General features: G+C 61.5%; 1 protein-coding gene and 1 long non-coding RNA gene across 6 annotated transcripts in view; one reads left to right on the top strand and one right to left on the bottom strand.

The window, feature by feature from the left end:
• Positions 1 to 19,425, top strand: part of POLD1 (DNA polymerase delta 1, catalytic subunit) — a 34,085-nt gene extending 14,660 nt beyond the window's left edge. The window contains exons 8-30 of one of the 5 annotated variants that reach the window (XM_029925271.1): positions 285 to 451; positions 776 to 880; positions 2,596 to 2,736; positions 2,826 to 2,936; positions 3,237 to 3,428; positions 3,590 to 3,678; positions 3,746 to 3,862; positions 4,056 to 4,169; positions 4,489 to 4,636; positions 7,032 to 7,127; positions 7,234 to 7,371; positions 8,230 to 8,405; positions 8,688 to 8,840; positions 8,978 to 9,080; positions 9,819 to 9,951; positions 10,044 to 10,157; positions 10,506 to 10,558; positions 10,646 to 10,743; positions 13,181 to 13,208; positions 15,035 to 15,107; positions 15,385 to 15,608; positions 15,992 to 16,142; positions 17,344 to 19,425. In XM_029925271.1, coding sequence (XP_029781131.1) covers positions 285 to 451; positions 776 to 880; positions 2,596 to 2,736; positions 2,826 to 2,936; positions 3,237 to 3,428; positions 3,590 to 3,678; positions 3,746 to 3,862; positions 4,056 to 4,169; positions 4,489 to 4,636; positions 7,032 to 7,127; positions 7,234 to 7,371; positions 8,230 to 8,405; positions 8,688 to 8,840; positions 8,978 to 9,080; positions 9,819 to 9,951; positions 10,044 to 10,157; positions 10,506 to 10,558; positions 10,646 to 10,743; positions 13,181 to 13,208; positions 15,035 to 15,107; positions 15,385 to 15,608; positions 15,992 to 16,142; positions 17,344 to 17,642 — 3,023 coding nt within the window. In that variant the 3' untranslated portion in view covers positions 17,643 to 19,425. Of the gene's footprint in view, positions 1 to 284; positions 452 to 775; positions 881 to 2,595; positions 2,737 to 2,825; positions 2,937 to 3,236; positions 3,429 to 3,589; positions 3,679 to 3,745; positions 3,863 to 4,055; positions 4,170 to 4,488; positions 4,637 to 7,031; positions 7,128 to 7,233; positions 7,372 to 8,229; positions 8,406 to 8,687; positions 8,841 to 8,977; positions 9,081 to 9,818; positions 9,952 to 10,043; positions 10,158 to 10,505; positions 10,559 to 10,645; positions 10,744 to 11,231; positions 11,428 to 12,244; positions 12,288 to 13,180; positions 13,209 to 15,034; positions 15,108 to 15,384; positions 15,609 to 15,991; positions 16,143 to 17,343 lie in introns of those variants that run through there. The other 4 variants (XM_029925268.1, XM_029925269.1, XM_029925270.1 and 1 more) reach the window with 4 other exon arrangements.
• Positions 16,972 to 17,643, bottom strand: LOC115280398. The gene is made up of 2 exons (XR_003903755.1): positions 17,370 to 17,643; positions 16,972 to 17,116 (listed from the first exon to the last, which is right to left on the bottom strand). It is a non-coding gene; the product is annotated as an uncharacterized LOC115280398 (long non-coding RNA).
• Positions 19,426 to 19,694: the final 269 nt, after the last annotated feature.

Here is a 19,694-nt window from a genome sequence, read left to right on the forward strand (position 1 = left end):
GCAGGGGTGTATGGGTGGGGAGAACCTCTGCTCCCTCCCACACCTCCGCAGAGAATGGGAAGTGCAAAGGCCCTGGGGCGGGACCCAGTCTTTGAGGGCCAGGGAGACGGCCACAAGATGAAGACGGGGAGTGGGGGGGAAGAGCGTGGGTCATGCGGGGTCTGCAGGCAGTGGGGATAGGAGCGGGCAGGCTGGGGACGTGTGGATGCGCAGCCACCCTGATGTGTCACAAAGGAAAAGGACAAGTGCGGTCCCCTGCATCCCCCCCTTTGCTCCCTACGCAGGCATCTTCCCGGAGCCCGAACGTGACCCTGTGATCCAGATCTGCTCCCTGGGCCTGCGCTGGGGTGAGCCGGAGCCCTTCCTGCGCCTGGCGCTCACCCTGCGCCCCTGCGCCCCCATCCTGGGCGCCAAAGTGCAGAGCTATGAGCGGGAGGAGGAGCTGCTGCAGGTGGCTTTTGTTCCGTGTCCCCTTACGTCCCCAGAGCCCGCCCCCACCCCAGCCTCCACACCCCAGGTGCAAGGCCACGTCCTCCAGACGCTGAGACACCAAGTCCATGGGTCCACATCCCTTTGCTTTGGAGGGGGACACCTGTTTCTCACCTGGGTTCTGGGTTATTTCCAGAAGCACCTGCCCGATCTTACTGCGTCGGGCAGGAGGGCTCCAGGCTTGCTCTTGGGGGCCTCTGGAATGTTCCGGGAGTTGGGAGGATCCATCCCAGGGGGCTGATCAGGACAACAACCAGGGTGACCCCGTGTGCTCCCACCTGCCCAGGCGTGGTCAGCCTTCATTCGCATCATGGACCCCGATGTGATCACTGGCTACAACATCCAGAACTTTGACCTTCCGTACCTCATCTCCCGGGCCCAGACGCTCAAGGTAGGGCAGGCAGGTGCGGGAGGCTTGCCGTCAGATGCCCCTCGGGGGCTCGGGGTGGGCGCCGCCCTGCTCTCCTTGCTGGTCTCTCCCTCGTGGCTCTGGCCCCGTCCCTGCCCTGCTCGAAGTCCAGAAGGTGACTTGGCTTTTGCAGAGGCAAGGAGAGCATTTATGGTTCATAAGGAAAGGCCTGTGTGCTCAGAGGGCAGACAAGCATGCAAGCGGTTGGTGTCCTGACTTCTAGACTTTAAAACCTGTCAGCCAAAATACGGAAAAGGGGGATTCCTTGAGATATGTGGCAAAACTTGATGCTTGTCAATGTGGGAGCGAGCGTATGGGGGGCGCTGGTTCACTAGGGCTGCCGGGCTGTCGCTAGATTAGCCGTCTCGCAGGCTGGGTCAGAGGTCCAAGGTCAAGGCCTCATATCGGTTCCTTCTGAGGCCTCTCCTAGCTTCTGGAGGCCTCAGACCTACCGGCATGTTGAAGACGGTCTCCCTCGCTCTTCAGCTTGTCTTCTTCCTAATCCGACATATTTTGACCACGTTTTCTCTTTTTCTAAGGACACCGTGGTCTTTTACCAGGGCCCTCCCTGGTGGCCTCCACTTGTTCACCTGTAAGACCGTATTCCCAAAGAGGTCACATTCTGAGGTGGGGAGGTTAGGATTTCAACATCTTTGAGGGGGACACAGTTCAGCTCGCAACGGAGGTTCTGTGGTATTATTTCTTCCTTTTTTTATGTTTGGCCAGTTTCACTATGAAAGAGGAAAGTCCTGTTCAGGGCACCTGGCTAGCTCTGCCGGGAGAGCGTGTGACTTGATCTCAGGGTTGTGAGTTCAAGCCCCACATTAGGCAGGGAGCCTACTTAAAAATACAATAAAATCGTATTCTTAAAAATCATGCTGGGGTGCCTGGGGGGCTCAGTCGGTTAAGCATTCGACTTTGGATTTCAGCTCAGGTCATGATCTCACGGTACATGGGTTCGAGCCCCGCGTCTGACTCTGTGCTGACCGCTCAGAGCCTGGAGCCTGCTTCTTCTGATTCTGTGTTTTCCTCTCTCTCCGCTCCTCCTCCACTCATGCTCTGTCTCTCTCTCTTTCTCAAAAATAAATATACATTAAAAAAATATTTTAATTGTGTTTATGTCCCCGAACCGCTCTGGGAAGGGGTCCATCCCTGTCAGTCTGGCCTCTAAACGCAGGCCACTGCTCCCCGTCTTCTACACCCCTGCCCTGCTACTCCTCCAGCTCAGGCCTCTCCCCTCTACCGAGTCCCTCCCGCCTCGCCCCTCCCAAGCCACCGCCTGTCCTTAGGCCCACCTCTCTGCGCTGCCGCCTGCTGTGCGCCCACCTAGCTGTCCCCCAGCCCCTCGCCCCACTCAGCTCAGCATCGTCCCTCAATCTGCTCCTCCTCCGCTGCCCATCCGGGTGCAGCTCCCCAGCCACTGGGTACCATGCCTGCCTCCCCGCAGCCCTCGGGCCTCTGCTTCTCCCCGTCCCGCCTCCCATCTCCCCTCCCGTCTGTGCCAACCCAGCCCCAGAGGCTCTTCTGCATCAGAGCTGCCCCCGCCTCCTCCCCCAGCCCCAGGCACCCAGCAGGAAGAGGGCAGCGCCCCGGATGTCAGATGTCACAGTGTGGGCTGTGTGCCTCTGGCGCGGCCCTGGGGGTCCCAGATCCAGGCTGCCCGCCGCCTCCACCCCTCCCCGGCGCTGTGTCCCCAGGTGGAGTCGTTCCCCTTCCTGGGCCGTGTGGCCGGCCTCCGCTCCACCATCCGGGACTCGTCCTTCCAGTCCAAGCAGACGGGCCGGCGGGACAGCAAGGTGGTCAGCATGGTGGGCCGCGTGCAGATGGACATGCTGCAGGTACGCGTGCGGCCCGGCGGTGCCCGCCCTGTGGGGCTGCTGCCCGGGCCCCGGGCCCACCCTGCGCCCCCCTCCGCTCCCCGCTGCAGGTGCTGCTGCGGGAGTACAAGCTCCGCTCCTACACGCTCAACGCCGTGAGCTTCCACTTCCTGGGCGAGCAGAAGGAGGACGTCCAGCACAGCATCATCACGGACCTGCAGGTGCCTGTGACCTCTGACTCCCCGCCTGCCCCCGCCTCCGGTCTTACTCTTCCGTCTACCCCTCTGGCCCCAGCATCCCACCTTGCTGACCTTGGGCTTCGGTCTCCCAGCTGTAACCTCTTGCCTCTGATCCGTGACCTCACCCTGCAGACGTGACTCTCTGACCTCTGGCACCGTGTCCTTATTCCCTTCTCCCGCCGCCGCCTCTAGTCCACACGCCCCGACCCCCAGCTCTACCCACTCCGCACCCAGACCCTCGCCCTCTCCCTGACCCCTAAAGCCCTCCGTGCCCATCCCCAGAACGGGAACGACCAGACGCGCCGTCGCCTGGCCGTGTACTGCCTCAAGGACGCCTTCCTGCCCCTGCGGCTGCTGGAGCGGCTCATGGTGCTGGTGAACGCCATGGAGATGGCACGCGTCACCGGCGTGCCCCTCGGCTACCTCCTCACCCGCGGCCAGCAGGTCAAGGTCGTGTCCCAGCTGCTGCGGCAGGTCAGTGGGCAAAGCCGCCGGTGGGCCCTGTCCCAGCGCTTCTAGCAGGTCCCTGCTCCCAGCCTCTGGTCACTTGGTCATTCGCTGTGGCTTCTGGGCATGACACCTGATGCTCTGCCCCACCAGCGCCTGCCTCCATTTCCCGCCTTCTGTCCTCCCAGGCCATGCGTGAGGGACTGCTGATGCCCGTGGTCAAAACAGAGGGTGGCGAGGACTACACGGGAGCCACGGTCATCGAGCCCCTCAAAGGGTATGACCCTGTGTCTGGGTGGGGGTGGCTCGGGCTTCCAGCCCTGACACCCCACCCCCACCCCCAGGTACTACGATGTCCCCATCGCCACCCTGGACTTCTCCTCCCTGTACCCGTCCATCATGATGGCCCACAACCTGTGCTACACGACGCTCCTGCGGCCCGGGGCCGCCCAGAGACTGGGGTATGGCACCCTTCCCTTCCAGGGCCGGGGTGTGGCACCCTTCCATCCTGGGGGCCCCAGGACTGCCCAGGGACTGGCTTCAGGCGGGGCAGGGCTCTGGACCCAGGTGGGGAGGGGAGTAGGGGAGAGCCTGAAAAGGTCTGGGGGGAAGAGGAGGGGGGCCGGCCATCACCCCCGGCCTCCTCCCACCCAGCCTGACGGCAGATCAGTTCATCAAGACGCCCACAGGGGACGAGTTTGTGAAGACGTCAGTGCGGAAGGGGCTGCTGCCCCAGATCCTGGAGAACCTGCTCAGCGCCCGGAAGAGGTGGGTCCTTGAGTGCCCTGTCCACCTCTGCTCAGAGGTCAGACTTGCTGGGGCTCCTCTCCAGTCCATCTCTTGGGTCACCCCAGGGTTGCCACGCCACACTTAACTGCCGCAGTGTGTGAATTAGAACGAGACATCCCTCCAGACATCTCCCTTCGGCCCCCTCTGCTGGGTGCCTCTGTGCAGCACACAGCCTGCATAACTGTACACAGCACGCATTTCTAGAAAGGCACTCTGGCCAATGCCCAGGCCCGGGCCTCTCATCCTTCCCGGAGATCTGGGGCGCGACCTCAGTGGCCCGTGCTTCCTCTCCCTCCAGGGCCAAGGCTGAGCTGGCCAAAGAGACAGACCCCCTGCGGCGGCAGGTATTGGACGGGCGACAGCTGGCGCTCAAAGTGAGTGCCAACTCTGTGTATGGCTTCACTGGGGCCCAGGTGGGCAAGCTGCCGTGCCTGGAGATCTCACAGGTGAGTACCCGGTTCCCACGGTGGAAGGTGGGGGGCACGCAGCCCCTCTCTGGGAGAACCAGGGCTCCGTGTGGTAGAGCCAGGTTGCCCCAACTTGCTAGCTTTAGGGAGAGGGGACCTGTGGGTAGTTCATTTATCTGTTGAACATGTGCTCACTGAACATCCTGTGTGGCTCCAGCAGGTGGCAAAGTGGACCAGAGTCCCTGCCCTGGTGCAGTGCGCAGCCTCGTGGTCACACAGGTGGTGACAGCAGCAAACGTGTAGGAAGGCAGTTGGTGCCAAGGGCTCTGCAGGCAGATGAAGCGGGGGGGGGGGGCGCCCTGGGGAGCAGGGGTTTTGTTCACTGCTCATTCATTCCATCTCTTCTAGTCCACCTGACAGACCCCACCCCCTCCTCCCCTGGTCCTTGTGAGCGTGGGGGAGCGGAGGGCAGGTCACCTCCCTCCGAAGGGGAGGACGGGGCCGTGTGTCTGCTCGTGGGGGCAGGGGTGGTGCCCAGGAGCACAGCCAGCCCCTGACGCGGGATGCGCCGTGTGTGCTCCATCCCGGAAGGAGCAGGTGCGAGGGTGCCTCTCCTGCCCCAGGGCGGGGGGCAGATGCTCGGGCCAGTGCTCTGCTCTGAGGGCAGAGCCCTTGGGGGGCCCCAGGGCCACCCTCACGTCAGCTGGTCTGCCGGAAGGAAGGACTCCAGGAACTCCGAAAAGCTGGCCTCCTCACGATTATGACTTAACACAGTGAGAGGATAGCGGGTAAAGTCGGCCGAGGGAAAAGGCGCAGAGTCACGCAGGCCGTGTTGATTTCTCCCCGCGTTGGGGCGCCACGGCACGCTTGGAGTGTTGCCACCCAGGGCCGCTCACCGAGCCTCCATGTCCTGGGTGTTTACTGGGGCTGGTCACGTGGCCGTGGAGCGTCTGTGTGGGACCGACCTTCCTTACTGAGGCTCCAGCCCCTGCAGAGAGGTCAGGCTGATAGCGTGTGGCCCGAGGCCTCCCCGTGAGTCACGCTGTCCGTGCAGTCCAAGGTCCTGGGTGAACAAAGACGCTCTTTTCGGCAGGACGTTCCAGGGGCTTCGAGGTTCCCTCCCAGGAGCCAAGAGCCAGGCCTCTTTCTGGGCAAGGTTCCTCCTGTAGCGCATCCACCCACACTGCCCTCGGTGGCCTTTCATAAGTCCCTGCGGGCCTCCCCCAGCCTCCTTGGCGGAGGGAGGTCGGTGTTTGAATGTCAGATCCAGCCCCTAAGCAGAGGCCAGGCTAGGAGGTCTTGGCTTTGTTTCCCTTGGGGCTTCCTCGCCAGGGCCACCACTTCCTGGTCATGTCCCTCTGTCTTCTCCTTCTTCATCCTTTTCTCTGTTTCTCTATCATGTGTGTGTTCCTTTGGGCTTTTTCCTTATTGCTGTCTCTTAGGCTTATAGGGGCAGGGAGATGAAACAAACAAACAAAATACTCGATCATTCCAGAAAAGGATGAAGGAAAGAGAAAGAAACAAGCAGAAAGCACATAGTAAAGTCGTAGATTTAAGCCCAGATGTGTTCAGTAATTGTACTAAACATAAGTCGTCTAAGTGCTCTAGTTAAAAGACAGATTTTCTGACTGAATCCAAACAAAAGCAGAAGAGTGACACCTATCTCTCCTTGGTGTGTGCCCCCAGGCCCCCCGCTGCCCCAGCTTTAGTTCCTTTTTTTTTTAATGTTTGTTTATTTTTGAGAGAGAGAGAGAGAGAGAGCGCATGACGGAGGGAGGGACAGAGAGAGGGAGACACAGAATCCGAAGCAGGCTCCAGGCTCTGAGCTGTCAGCACAGAGCCTGACACGAGGCTGTGTCATGAACTGTGAGACCATGACCTGAGCCGAAGTCTGAAGCTCAGCTGACTGAGCTCCCCAGGCGCCCCTTCCGTTCCCTTATTTGTAAAGTAAGATTCTTGGAAAGTTTCTCTATGAGGCTGGCACATCCTCCTATCGGGGGCGGGGGGGCCGTTTGACAGTGTGTAGGGTCATTTAGGGTGCCCAGGGCTTTGGGGGCAGCCCTGCTGGCTTTCGGGGAGGGAGCAGGCCATGTCGGTGACCCTGCACTGTGGAGAACTGCCCGCGGCGTCCCCCTGTGTCGCAGGACTCCTGTGGACGGAAACAGCGTGCTAATGGCCTCTTCTGGCCTCAGCCTGTTCTAACACTCGGTTTTTGCAGACCTTCCTCCTCTGTGCCCAGGGCTCTGGGCCAGTGACCCAGTTCTTTCCAACAAACAGTTAAGAAGCAGCTTAGTAGCCCCATATTGTAGATTTAGACATCAAGGCCCAGAGGGGCAGAGTGACTCCCCCAAGCCCACGCCCCCAGGAAGTAGCGGAAGTGGCACACTGAGCCCAGGACTCCTGGGTCCTCACTGCATGGTTCTCTCCCTGACAGAGCGTCACTGGCTTTGGCCGCCAGATGATTGAGAAAACAAAGCAGCTGGTGGAGTCCAAGTACACAGTGGAGAACGGCTATGTTGCCAATGCCAAGGTCAGAGGCCGCCCCCCCACTGCCCGGAGATGGGGCTGGGTCAGGGGCATTGCAGGGGCTTGGCCCCATCTCCCCATGCCTCCCGGTCATACACACCCCTCCCCAGGTGGTGTATGGTGACACCGACTCAGTCATGTGCCGATTTGGTATCTCTTCTGTGGCCGAGGCCATGGCCCTGGGGCGGGAGGCTGCAGACTGGGTGTCGGGCCACTTCCCCCCACCTATCCGGCTCGAGTTTGAAAAGGTAAGGGGGAGCCTCCCTCGGGGCTCGGAGTGGGCAGACGTGGGTCCTGCCAGTTTTAGAGGGTCTCTGATTCTCGGCGCCTGCGTTCCCGCGAGGCTCCCCTCACATCTGGAGATGCCAGCTTCCAGAGCACCCCAGTGTCACTCGGCGTCTCTCCATGCTGGGGGTGCGCTGATCTGGGTACTCGGAGTACCCCATTCTTCACGTTCTGCAAGTCCCAGTTTTGGGGTGTTTCACTCTCCCGAGTTCAGAAGCCTAAAGCCTTGGGCTCTGCGATGCAGGACAGCGTCTGGTTTTTAGGAACTGCTGTCAGTCTTGGAGCGTCTCTGGCTTTGGGGGTGGGGGCTGCGTCAGGCGGTGGGGACCCTGACCAGGGTGCATCCCGCATCAGGGCACCGCTGGCCGATGCTCCTTGGCTCCCAGCAGGAGTCGGGCTGGGGGTGGGGAGTCACGCTGCATTTTATTCCAAGGTTCAAACTGCTCCCAAATTTAGAGCCTCCCAAAGTGAGCCTCCCTGCCTCAGCGCTCACTCCTGGGCCTTCGTCTCAGCTCCTTGGGTGTGTGGGGGGTGCTGTGTGTACCCCTGTGTGCCTCAGGTCTGTCTCAGATCCAGGTTTGGGGCTCTCCAGCTTCACCCTCCTGTGTGGATCTTGTTGTAGGGGCTTTCTCGAGGTTTTCGGATTTGAGGTCCTGGGAATGTGGAGGGTGTGGCCGGGCTCAGGGTCTGAGGTCCCGGGGTCCATCTCTCCCAGCGCCCCAGTCCTGCATCACGTGGGCCAGCCCTGTGTGTGCTTCGCGTCTGAGGGAAGTCTTGGGGCTCAGGAGGTCTGAGCGTCTCAGCCCTGGGTCCCCCCCTAGGTCTACTTTCCCTACCTGCTCATCAGCAAGAAGCGGTACGCCGGCCTGCTCTTCTCCTCCCGGCCTGACACTCACGACCGCATGGACTGCAAGGGCCTGGAGGCCGTGCGCAGGGACAACTGCCCCCTCGTGGCCAACCTCGTCACTGCCTCCCTGCGCCGCCTGCTCATCGACCGGTGGGTGGGGTCCTCCCCTCAGCCCCAGGAGCCCCAGCACCAGCACGCCCCTCCCCTGGGGACACAGGTGTCAGCCCCGCTTGTCCTCCTCGTCCTCCGTCCTCCGTGGTGGAGCGGTGGAAAGAATGTGGCGTGGGACAGCTGCGGGCCCAGGCCCCCCCTCTGCCACTCCGCAGCCTGTGGCCTGGCTGGGTCCCTCCCCGCCCGCTCGCCCTGGCCCTCCGGCCTCAGGGGCCAGCGGAGGCAGTGGCCACCGGTGACATCCCCATCCCGGCCCTGCAGAGACCCCACAGGTGCTGTGGCCCACGCCCAGGACGTCATCTCGGACCTGCTGTGCAACCGAATCGACATCTCCCAGCTCGTCATCACCAAGGAGCTGACCCGCGCCGCCTCGGACTACGCCGGCAAGCAGGCCCACGTGGAGCTGGCCGAGAGGTGCGCCCGGCGGGCAGGGGGGGGTGCTCAGGGCTGCCCAGAAATAGCCCCCTCCTGCCAGCTGGGTGCAGCTTCCCACAGCCCTGCCCTCCGGCCCACCTGCCCTCACCCACCCCGCCGCCCTGGTCTCCCCGCAGGATGAGGAAGCGGGACCCCGGGAGTGCGCCCAGCTTGGGCGACCGTGTCCCCTACGTGATCATCGGCGCTGCCAAGGGCGTGGCTGCCTACATGAAGTCCGAGGTCAGGCCCACCTGGGCTGCCTGCTCCGCCCCGCTCCCCTCCTCTCACTTCTGCTTTCCAAGCCCTGCGGGGAGGGTGTTTCCCTCTGGGGGCCCCACACGGCCCGAGAGCCACCCCCAACACACCCCTGGGAGTTGGCTCCCCCATGCCTTTCTCCCAGGCCTCCTGTGTCCTCTGGAGGCCCCCCCACCCGATATTCTGACTCCTCCCTCGCTCCCCCTGCAGAAGAAGACCCAGCCTCACTGTGCACACCATCTCTCTTTTTGCGTGACTGTCGCCTTGGTCCTTGCTCTCCGACCCAGAATTCTCTAGGATTCATGTCCTTCCCTCTCCCTTTCCCAAACTCCAGTGACCTCTGACCCCCATGACCCCTTCCTCAGTCCCCAGTTCCTGTCCTGCCTCCTCATGTCTCGGCGTCTAGCTCTCACCTCCAGCCACTGTCCACCTCTGCACGCCCCCAAGCTGTGAACTCTGACCCTTGCTGACCCGTGGACCCCAGCATGCACTACTGCCCGTGGCCAGGGGGTCCCTCGTGACTTCTGGTGCCATCCCAGACCCGTGCCCCACCCTGGAGGGTGCCTGCCCCTGGTGGCTCCCCCACACCACTCACTGCCCACGCTCAGCACGGGGGGGGGGGGGGGGACCCACCAGCTCGGTGGCTCCCAACGCCCGTCACCGTGGTGCCTGCCACTGAGCACGGCCCCGGCCGTGACCCCCGCGTGGCCGCTCTGCCCGCAGGACCCCCTGTTCGTGCTGGAGCACAGCCTGCCCATCGACACGCAGTACTACCTGGAGCAGCAGCTCGCCAAGCCGCTGCTGCGCATCTTTGAGCCCATCCTGGGCGAGGGCCGTGCAGAGGCTGTGCTGCTGAGTACTGAGCGGACGTGCCCAGGGGCGGGGGGGGGGGGGGGTGGTGCAAGGGTCACGGAGGGCACCGGGCCCACCGCCTGCCCTTGTCCGCAGGGGGTGACCACACACGCTGTAAGACGGTGCTCACAGGCAAGGTGGGCGGCCTTCTGGCCTTTGCCAAACGCCACAGCTGCTGCATCGGCTGCCGCACTGTCCTCAGCCACCAGGGTGAGCCCCTGGCCCGGGACCCGAGCCCCAGGCCCCCAGGCCCCGCCCAGCTCCGCCCTCGCCCAGGTCCCCAGCAGGTGTGCCCTCCTGGCTGGCGGTGCCGCCCAGATAGGCCCTGGCCCTGGGTGGGGGCTCCAGTTGACAGGCAACCCCTCGAGGGTCCTGGGCCCCCCGCCCCGGGACTTCCCCGGGGAGTTTTCCCCCTCCCGCACACTCGCTCCCTTGTTCTCTTGTCTCCGGGGACTTTCAGAAGCCGGGATGGGCAGCGGGTGGGGAAGGGGCAGGGATAGGGCAGCCGGGCCCTGGCTCTGCCCCAGCTCCCCTGTGCTGACCCGCCCCCTCCCCCAGGGGCCGTGTGCAAGTTCTGCCAGCCTCGGGAGTCGGAGCTGTATCAGAAGGAGGTGAGGGGGGGTGTGTGCAGAGAGCGGGGAGGGGGGAGGGGGGAGGGGGCAGCCTAGTCGGCCGCCCTGCAGCACTCTGGTCCCCAGGTGTCGCACCTGAACGCCCTGGAGGAGCGCTTCTCGCGCCTGTGGACACAGTGCCAGCGCTGTCAGGGCAGCCTGCACGAGGATGTCATCTGCACCAGGTACAGGGTCCCGGGCGGCACCCTTCATCCCTGCCACCAGCGCCGCCTTGGCTGACCCGACGCCGTCCTGGCCTCAGTTGGAGGAGGGTGCTGCTGGGGGGGCAGGGCTGGGCACCGAGTAGCTGCCTGGGAAATAGCCATGGTTCTCTCTCCTGCCCCCCTTCACACACACACTCACACACTCACACACACACACACCCCACAGCCCTGGCCGCCTCCCCCAGGGCGGGCCAGGCTTTCCCCAGGGAACGGGCGGGCAGGGCGGGTTCCCACGCCAGGTGACAGGTGATATACGGCTGGTGGCCCAGCGCCCCCGCGGGCGCCCGCTGTTAAGGCTCCCCCCATGCCCGCTGAGCAAACAGCTTGCCACTGGAGGGAGGGTGGGTGGGCATCGGGCGGGGGGGTCAAAGTCCTGGGAACAGCCCCCACCCCATCGCGGGCCAGGCAGCCGCCCCGGGGCCTGGCCGTGACCCCAACCCCGCCCACAGCCGGGACTGCCCCATCTTCTACATGCGCAAGAAGGTGCGCAAGGACCTGGAGGACCAGGAGCAGCTTCTGCGACGCTTTGGCCCTCCTGGCCCCGAGGCCTGGTGACCTCCGACCTCGGCAGGCTTTCCCCAAGGGCCTTGGGAGGGGGCGCAGATTGGTGGAGAAATAATAAAGTTCGGGCCTTTTGTTCCCTGGTGTGTTGTGGTCTCTGGTCCGCTGTCATGAACCCTCACCCGGGTGGGTCACTTCCACTCAGCCGGATCCACTGGCCCCCAGGTGGCCCCCGCTGACTCCTCCCTCTCCCTCCAAGAACCCTTGGGCTCCCCACGCTGCTGCCAGCCCCAGAGAGGCAGGCCTGCCTCAGTCTCCCCCTGGGACCCTCCCTCACAGCCCACACATCCTCTGCCTGGGCCGCCCCGCCCTCCAGGTGCTGACCTGCTTCCTCCAGGCCTGGGGCAGCCCCTGGCCCGGAAGCTCCCACTACCCGGCATGACCCGGGGGACCCCCCTCCCATGTCGCACACCCACAGTCTTTCCGCCTCAGGGTCCTCACAGGCTCTGGGCCTGGATTCTCCTCCCCCCACAATCCACATCCACTCCTGAGAGTCTCGCCTTCAGACCCCATCAGTGCCTGAGCCTGTCACTCAGCGTCGTGGGCCCCCCATGCCCCTCTGGTTCCTGGGTCCTGCCCCCCGCACCTTTTCCTGACCTCAGGAACCCTTGGCTTCTCTACTTTCTTAGATGCCCCCCAAATCCAGCTCCTCTCCTATCTCCGCCCCTCGGGGTCAGCCCCCCATTCCCACCCCAACTGTGGGGATCCCCAAATCCAGATGGCCCCTGGGCCTGCCCTCTCTACCACGTGACCCAGGGGTTGTGCAATCCAGCCCCCTCCCCTGACCCTCCCCGAGGGGATTTTCGAGGAGGGCTGTGCTGTGTGCGGGCCTGGCCAGCACCCCTGCCCCCCCCAAGGGGCCGGGCCAAGGTATAAATAGGGGTGGCGGCTGCGGCGGCTGTAAACCAGCCCGGCTCCAGCATGCTCGCCCTGGAGGCTGCACAGTGAGTTGGGGGGGGGACCCCTGCCCCGCACTGCCTTCCAGGGGGCAGGTGGGTGGGAGGGAGGGCTCTGCACTGCCTCTTGCCCTTCTAGATCTGTTTTCCTCTCCTGTCTCCGCTCCCTTGCCTCCATCCTACCCCTGTCTCTCTGGGACCTCGAAACTCTTTCCTTGGGCCACTCGCCTGTCTCTGCTCCCGCTGACGGCCTCTCCCCCGGGTGTCTCCTCGGGTCTGTCCGGCCCCCACCAGGTTTCACTGCGCCCCTTGCCACATCATTTTTGTTCCTGGGACTCTCTTTTCTGCCTCTTGCTCCCTCTCTGTCTCTGTCTGTGTCTTTGTCTCAGTCTCTTTCCAGGTCTTCTGTCTGTCTTCTCTCCTAGTGTCTCCCGGTCTGTCCCCCAACCCCATCTGTCTCTCTCCGGGGCTCACAACCACTTCCTGCATCCATGAAGGTCTCTCTCCACACCTTTCTCCCTTCCCGCCTCTCCCATATCCTTCCCATCTCTGCCCCGCGGCTCTCCGCCTCTCCTCTGGTCCAAAGTGGACCCATTTAACTGACTCGCTGGCGGGGGCCCCCTCCCTGCCCCCACCTGGGCACTGTGGCCCAGAGCACCTCTCCAGGGACTTTCTCTCCCTCACTTTCCCTGCCCCCAACCAGCCTCTGTCTATGCAAATCCCAGGGGAGGGGGGACATTTGCCTGCCCCCCCACCCCCCACTTCCTGTCCCGCTTGAGTGTGGTGGGGCTGGTCTCACACAAGGACACACAGCAGAGGAGCTGTGGTGGTCACAGCTGCCGCCCCCCCGCCCCCCCCCCCCTGCATCAGCTCCCAACCACTCTGGAGACTCAGGTGGCTGAAGGCGCCGCTGACATGCCCCTGTGTGTCTCCCCCTCCAGGCACGACGGGCCACACTTCAGCTGTCTGGTGAGTTGGGGCCCTGGGGGCCAGGGAGGGTGGGGGCCCACCTTGACCTCCCTGCCTCAGATTCCCCTTCCAGTCTGTCCTGCCAGTCTTTCGGACTCTCCCTCCATATCTCCACCTCACCTGCCCCATCTGTTTCACGGAAGTTTTCCTGAAGTCTCTTTCCAGCTGTTTCTTGGGCCACTTCCTAACATGAGGATGGATGCAAGTCTTTGTGTCCCTGGCCTCCTCCTCTGCCCACCCCACATTCAGCAAACCTGTTTACGCCTTCTCTCCTTCTCGGCTTTGCTAAATTCTATTTCCAAAAATGTGTCCTGTAATATTTCAGACACACAGAACACAATACTCCCCACCCGTCACCCACAACCCAGTCCAAGAAAGAAAACCTCACTCATGGGCTTGAAAAGAAACTCCCAGTGCCCCACCGCCAGCACGCCCCGCCCTCCTACAACTTGACAAGTTTTTTGCTTTTTTAAAAAAAATTTAAGTTTGTGTATTTATTTGCGGGGGAGGGGCAGAGAGAGAGAGGAAGAGAGAGAATGCCAAGCAGGCTCATGAACCCCGAGATCAGGACCTGAGCTAAAATCAAGAGTCCGATGCTTAGCCAACGGAGCCACCCCAGTTTTTGCTTTTTTTTTTTTTTAACAAAAATTAAGGTATAACAGACAAGCCGGTAAAGTGACAAATCTTGGGTACAGCCCGGTGAGGTTTTATATTATGCACACACCTGCAGAACAGCTAACCAGACCAAGATAGAGAACACGTCCGTCCCTCTGGAAGATTCCCAACCAGCACCGCCCTCCCCTGGATATTTTTCAACACAGATTAGTTGAGTCGTTTTGTCTGGTTTGAAACTTTATATGAAATGCGTCATGTAGGATGTCCCTTTTGGGGTCTGGCCTCCTTCATCAACATTTCAGTGTATATCAGGCATTGTTTTTCTTTGTTGTCATTTTAAGTAAGCACTTCCCTCAACACGGGGCTTGAACTCCCAGCACTAGAGCAAGTGTCGCATGCTCTAATGCTCTACCGACTGAGTCGGCCGGGTGCCCCCCCACTGGCTCTTTTTCCTTGCTGTATAGTACTCTGCTGGAGGACCACCCCTCCCCCCATACACCTGTTCATTCTCTTGTCCGTGGCACTTGCGTGTTTCTCTCGCTGGGAGCTATTTGAAAAGCTGCTCTGATCATTTCCAAACAAGGCTGTTTGTGGATGTAGGTTTCAGTCCCCTGCGGTGGGGGGGGGTACCTAGGAGAGAGACTGCAGCTACCTTGGGACGGCTCGTGTCCAGCTTTGGTCCTTACTATCACTGCTAAAGCAACGCATGATTCTTGGGAGGGATCAAAGTGATACGGAGGCAGATAAAAGAAACACTGAGACTTTCTTTGCCTCTGTAAAAACACATCCAGCCCCGGGACAGGCAAGCCTGGGGGATTCCACCCTTTCCCCGGGTGTTGGGGTTCCTGGGATCCCATGGTCTTTAGAGGATGCTGGCTATTGTGTGCCTCTCCGAGACCCTGCGTCTCTGTCTCTGTCTCCGCCGGTATCTTTTGTTCTGTGTGTTGTGTGTGTCATTCTGGTGTTCCTGCCGCGCTGCGTCTGTTCCCTTTCCCTGCATCTCTGCATGTCTCTCTTTGCCCCTGGCTCTGCTGCCTGGTCTCTGTGTCTCTTGTGTTTTTCTTTCTCTGTATCTCTTTCTCTACTTCCCCCAGCCTCTTCCTTCTTCTCCCCTGTCCCTGTCAGAATCTTCCTGCTGGTCAGAAAGGGGGTGGGGGGCTCCCCAAAGGGTGGGATGACCTCTCTTCTTCCCTGCCCCCCGGCCCCGTCAGTACCCAGATGGCGTCTTCTACGACCTGGACAGCTGCAAGCACCCCAGTTACCCTGACTCAGAGGGGGCTTCTGGTGAGTGGCCCCACCCTAGCCAACCTCCTGACCTGGACCTTGGGCCCATTTCACAGATGGGGGAGCTGAGTCCGGGGGGAGGATGTCACCTAGCTCAGCAGGATAAGGTTAGCCCCAGTCTCCAGACCTCCTCCCCTTCCCTCCTTCAGCCAGCCTCTTGCTCATGCAAATTCTAGGGGCTGAGATTTGCATGGCCCACAATGGCCCCTCTGTGCAGGGGGCTTCAAGTGGGCGGGGCTGAGGCCAGACTTGGCTTCTGACTCCGCCCCTCCCCCAGACTCCCTGTGGGGCTGGGACCTGAGTCCAGCTGTCCCTGCCGCCGCCGCCTCCTATGAAGCCTTCAACCCAGCTGTGGCCAACTTCGGCCACCCCCAGGGTGTCCAGCTCTGTTATGGACCCTCGACCTACAGCCCCGTGGGGAACCTCGACCCGGTGGCCCCCAGCCTAGAGGCCCCAGGGCCCAGCTTCCCAGCATACCCCACAGAGGAATTCACCAGCCAGGTGAGGAGCGGTGACACAATTAGCATCCCCCTCATTTGATTGAGGTCCAGCCGGTGCCAGGCGGCGCGTGAAGCCCTCTGACAAACCTCTGAGGGGAAGTGCCCTCGTGGGTCCGTTGCACGGACCAGCCACCAGAGGCACGGACTTTGACTGAGGGGCAGCACAGAACGCCGTTATCGGTGTTGGCACTCTTCCGTGGAGGCGGCCCGGGCATCCTTGGCTGTGCCTCGGAGATCTGAACGGAGGCCAGAGTGCAGGCTGTCAAGAGAGTGGGGGGCGGAGGGGAGTGCGCAGTGGGGACCAGGAGGAGGAAGCTGAGAGAAGAGACCACAGGGAGGGAGGGAGGGGGTCCCTGGCCTGCAGGTGATCTTGACCTTTTGCAGACCCTGGGCCCCCCGGCCTACGCCCCGTACCCCAGCCCTGTGCTGTCGGAGGAAGAGGGCCTCCTGCCGGACAGCCCCAGCCTGGAGGTTTCAGACAGCGAGTCGGATGAGGCCCTCCTGGCTGGCTCCGAGGGGAGGGGATCTGAGGCAGGTATGTAGGAGAAAGTGGGGGCGGGGCTCCAAACAGAGATGGGGGAGGGGCTAACGGATCCGTGGCTTCCCAAGCACTTAATATATCCTACAGTGCTGAGGGCAGTTCCCAGGCCCCCCCTTGGCTGGCGGTGTGGCCCTGGGCAAATGACTCTCTCTCTCTGCCTCAGCTTCCTATCTACAGTAGGGATGGCAGTAAGTGTTCCTTCCTGGTGGTCGGGGACGTTAAGTGGGACAATCTAGGTGACTGAGCGCAGCACTTGGCTCAGTTAAGTCTTCACCCTCATCATAGACACAACAGCCACAGAAATAACTGTCAACCCCCGGGGAATTCAACCCCTGCTTCTGCGCAGGTGCCTGTATTATGCTCAACTCCTGGGAAGTTAGGATCATTAGTTACTTTCCCTTCTGGGTCTCAGTTTCCCAATCTGTAAAATGGGCGGTGGCAGCAGCGGCCCCATCTCCTGGTGTTACAATGATTAAATGAGCTCACAGTACTAAGTGCTTCACAAAGGTTTGTAAAAGTAACACGCACGCGCGCGCGCACACACACACACACACACACACACACACGCGGCTCATTTATAGCTGAGGAGGCTGCAGCGCAGAGAGGGGTTTAGTCACCACCACCTCAAGGTCACCGCTAGGAAATGGCAGGCCAGACCTGGGGTTCTTGTACCCAATGCCCTGCTATGGACCACCCCCCTCTCCAGCTTTTGTGGAGCCTTTGCTGCTTGTAGGCGCCCAGGAGTCAGACCCCCTGGTCTCTTCCAGGATCCCAGTCTCTCAGGGGCTGAGAAATGGCTAGGTGAATTCAAACCTACTCCAGATCGCTTCGCCACCAGTCGCGTGCCCCGTTTATATAAGCCTTTGAGGAGCGCTGTCAGCCCATTTCAGAGATTCTCTCCTCCAAACGGGGGACACATATATATTCCTACATGCTGGCCACCAGCAAAGCAGAGGGTAGCCCTATATCTTGAAAGATAAAGCAAGGAGAGGGGGATGGGGGTTACCCCAAGGGAGGAGGGCAGCTTGCCTGCGGCGGGCGGGGACGCAGCAGGGCCGGGCCGGGGCGGCGGGGGGGGGGGGCCCTCCGTGGCTCCAGTTCTCTCCGCCTGGACACTGGGGCTTGCCGGGGGGGCCCCGGCTGGGTGTGGGGGCGGGGATCCCTCCCCTAACGCCGCCCGCCCCTCCCCACGCAGGGGCCCGCAAGAAGCTCCGCCTGTACCAGTTCCTGCTGGGGCTCCTGACGCGCGGAGACATGCGCCACTGCGTGTGGTGGGTGGAGCCGGGCGCCGGGGTCTTCCAGTTCTCCTCCAAGCACAAGGAGCTCCTGGCGCGCCGCTGGGGCCAGCAGAAGGGCAACCGCAAGCGCATGACCTACCAGAAGCTGGCGCGCGCCCTGCGCAACTACGCCAAGACCGGCGAGATCCGCAAGGTCAAGCGCAAGCTCACCTACCAGTTTGACAGTGCGCTGCTGCCGGCCGCCCGCCGGGCCTGAGCCCAGAGGGGGCTGTGAGGGGCTCCGCGCCGGTGTCGCGTTGGCGTCCCCACACCCTAGGTCATAGCACCCGTGGATTCCCCGCACTGGAGGGAGGGAGGGACTGACGTAATCCCTAAGCCCTGCCAGGGCCCCTCTGGGACCACCCCCCACCCCGTCGTGTCTGGGGCCCCTCTGGGATTTCCTTGTCATGTCCAGGATCGCCAGGATCCTCATGTCTGGGTTACGTGACCCATAGAGGACTGTGCTCTGTGTCTCTGTGGAGGGGAGGGGCTGGACGGTGCTTCCAGATCCCCAGGAGCTTCACCTCGTGGTGTCTGAGATCCTCCAACCGAGCCTGGGACCTCTCTGAGCTCCCTTGTGTGTCTGAAATCTCTCAATCTCATCGGGGGGGGGCGGGGGGAGAGCCCGCGGACCGTCACACGGGGAGGGGGTGCGCCCTGTCCAGCGTCTCTCTGGGATCCCTTTCTCATGTCTAAGTCCCTCCTGTCAGATCGGAAATCTCCTACTTAGGTCTGGGGGCCTTCCGGAAACCCTTTATCAAGTCTCAGATCCCTGTGCCCCTCTGTGACTCTTGTCCTATCCGACCCCCTAAATGATGACCTTTGTCATCTTGCAATCTCCTAATTCTCTGGAACCACAGTGCTGTCACTTTCTTGTGTCTGGAATTCTCCAATCACATTGAGGGTGACTCTGGGATCCTTTGGTCATGTCTAAAAACATCCTTGTCAGGTTTAGGGGGGACATCAGCCTCAGAGGCTGCCTCTGGGGTACCTTATCTATTTGGGATCCTCCAGTCACATCCAGGGCCTCCCTGGGTCCCCCTATCTGCTATGCCCCTTTGGGGACCCCACCGGCAGACCCGAGTTCTCCCAGGGACCCTCCCCTTCCAGGGATGCCCTCTGTAGGGCCCAAGCCAGGGGTCATTCTAGACCCTCAACTGATTTCTCGGTGATCTTGGCAGCCCTCCCCATGTCATCTCTAACCAGAGGTCACAAGTTGGCACCCCCCCCCCCCCCCCCTCCCGCTCCCCTTGGGGCAAATGAGATCTCTGGTGGCAGTTTCTTTAGTTCACTGCAGCAGTGAGGGGGATTTTGCATGATCCTTCACTTAAAACGTTGCACAATGCAGCAGCGGGCCGCTTTGTGGTTCAGAGGGGCTGGAGGAGGGTGGCAGCCACTCCTAAAGGAGCATCTGTTCCCCAGTGTGCCCCAGTCCCTGCTGGAGTTGCCTGTTGGCCCCCAGCCATTTGCATTTCGCCCCCTGGTGTGAAGCTTGGGTATGCGGTGGGAGCTCTGATAGGAACCCTCTGGGGTGCCACAGACTGTGCGCTAGGATGTCACGGTCCCGGGTCCCGTGGTGGGGAAATCTAGAGTGGAAGACTTGCCGCTTCTGGGCCTCAGTGTGTCCCTTGTGTGAAAGGGGAGAGGAGAACGAAGATAGAAAAAGTCCCTTGCAGTGGTGCTGAGCCTTTGATACATCTGGAAATGTACCCCACCAACCATTCATTCACTGACGTCCTGGAGGAGGACAACGAAGGAGCTTCAAGGACCCAGAAAGGGAAGAGGTCCCTATGGGGCACACAGCTGCTGGTCGCAGGGCCCCTGGGACCAGCCCTCTGAAGGACACGCGCCCCCTCCTGGAATGGGGGCTGGGTGGGAGCGGAGTGCTAGGGACAAAATGTCCCCAGGGCCTCCTCTTGCAAATGAGGTACCTTTTGCAAAAACTATCATATACCACCCCTAAAATGTGGAAAAAAAATAAAATAAAACAAATCAAGGTAGACAGACCTCCTAGGACCCTTTGTTAAGGTGTCCGCCTAGGCCTGCTGACCTTCAGAGTCTCTGTGGCAGCGAGGAGGAAGGTAAGAGAAGCGATGGAAGAGGCAGTAAGAGCGGACCAGGCTGAGCTCTGGAGGCCGAGATAAAGGGCTTGGGATGTAGGCGCTGGTGGTTCGGTTCAATTTGTGTCTCCCTCTCCCCCCCTTTTTTTAAGATTAAAAAAGAATTTTGTTAACCTGTACCCCTAATGTGGGGCTTGGACTAACACCCC

The sequence above is a fragment of the Suricata suricatta genome, chromosome 16 (genome assembly GCF_006229205.1).
Source record: "Suricata suricatta isolate VVHF042 chromosome 16, meerkat_22Aug2017_6uvM2_HiC, whole genome shotgun sequence".
Classification (NCBI taxonomy): Eukaryota; Metazoa; Chordata; class Mammalia; order Carnivora; family Herpestidae; genus Suricata; species Suricata suricatta.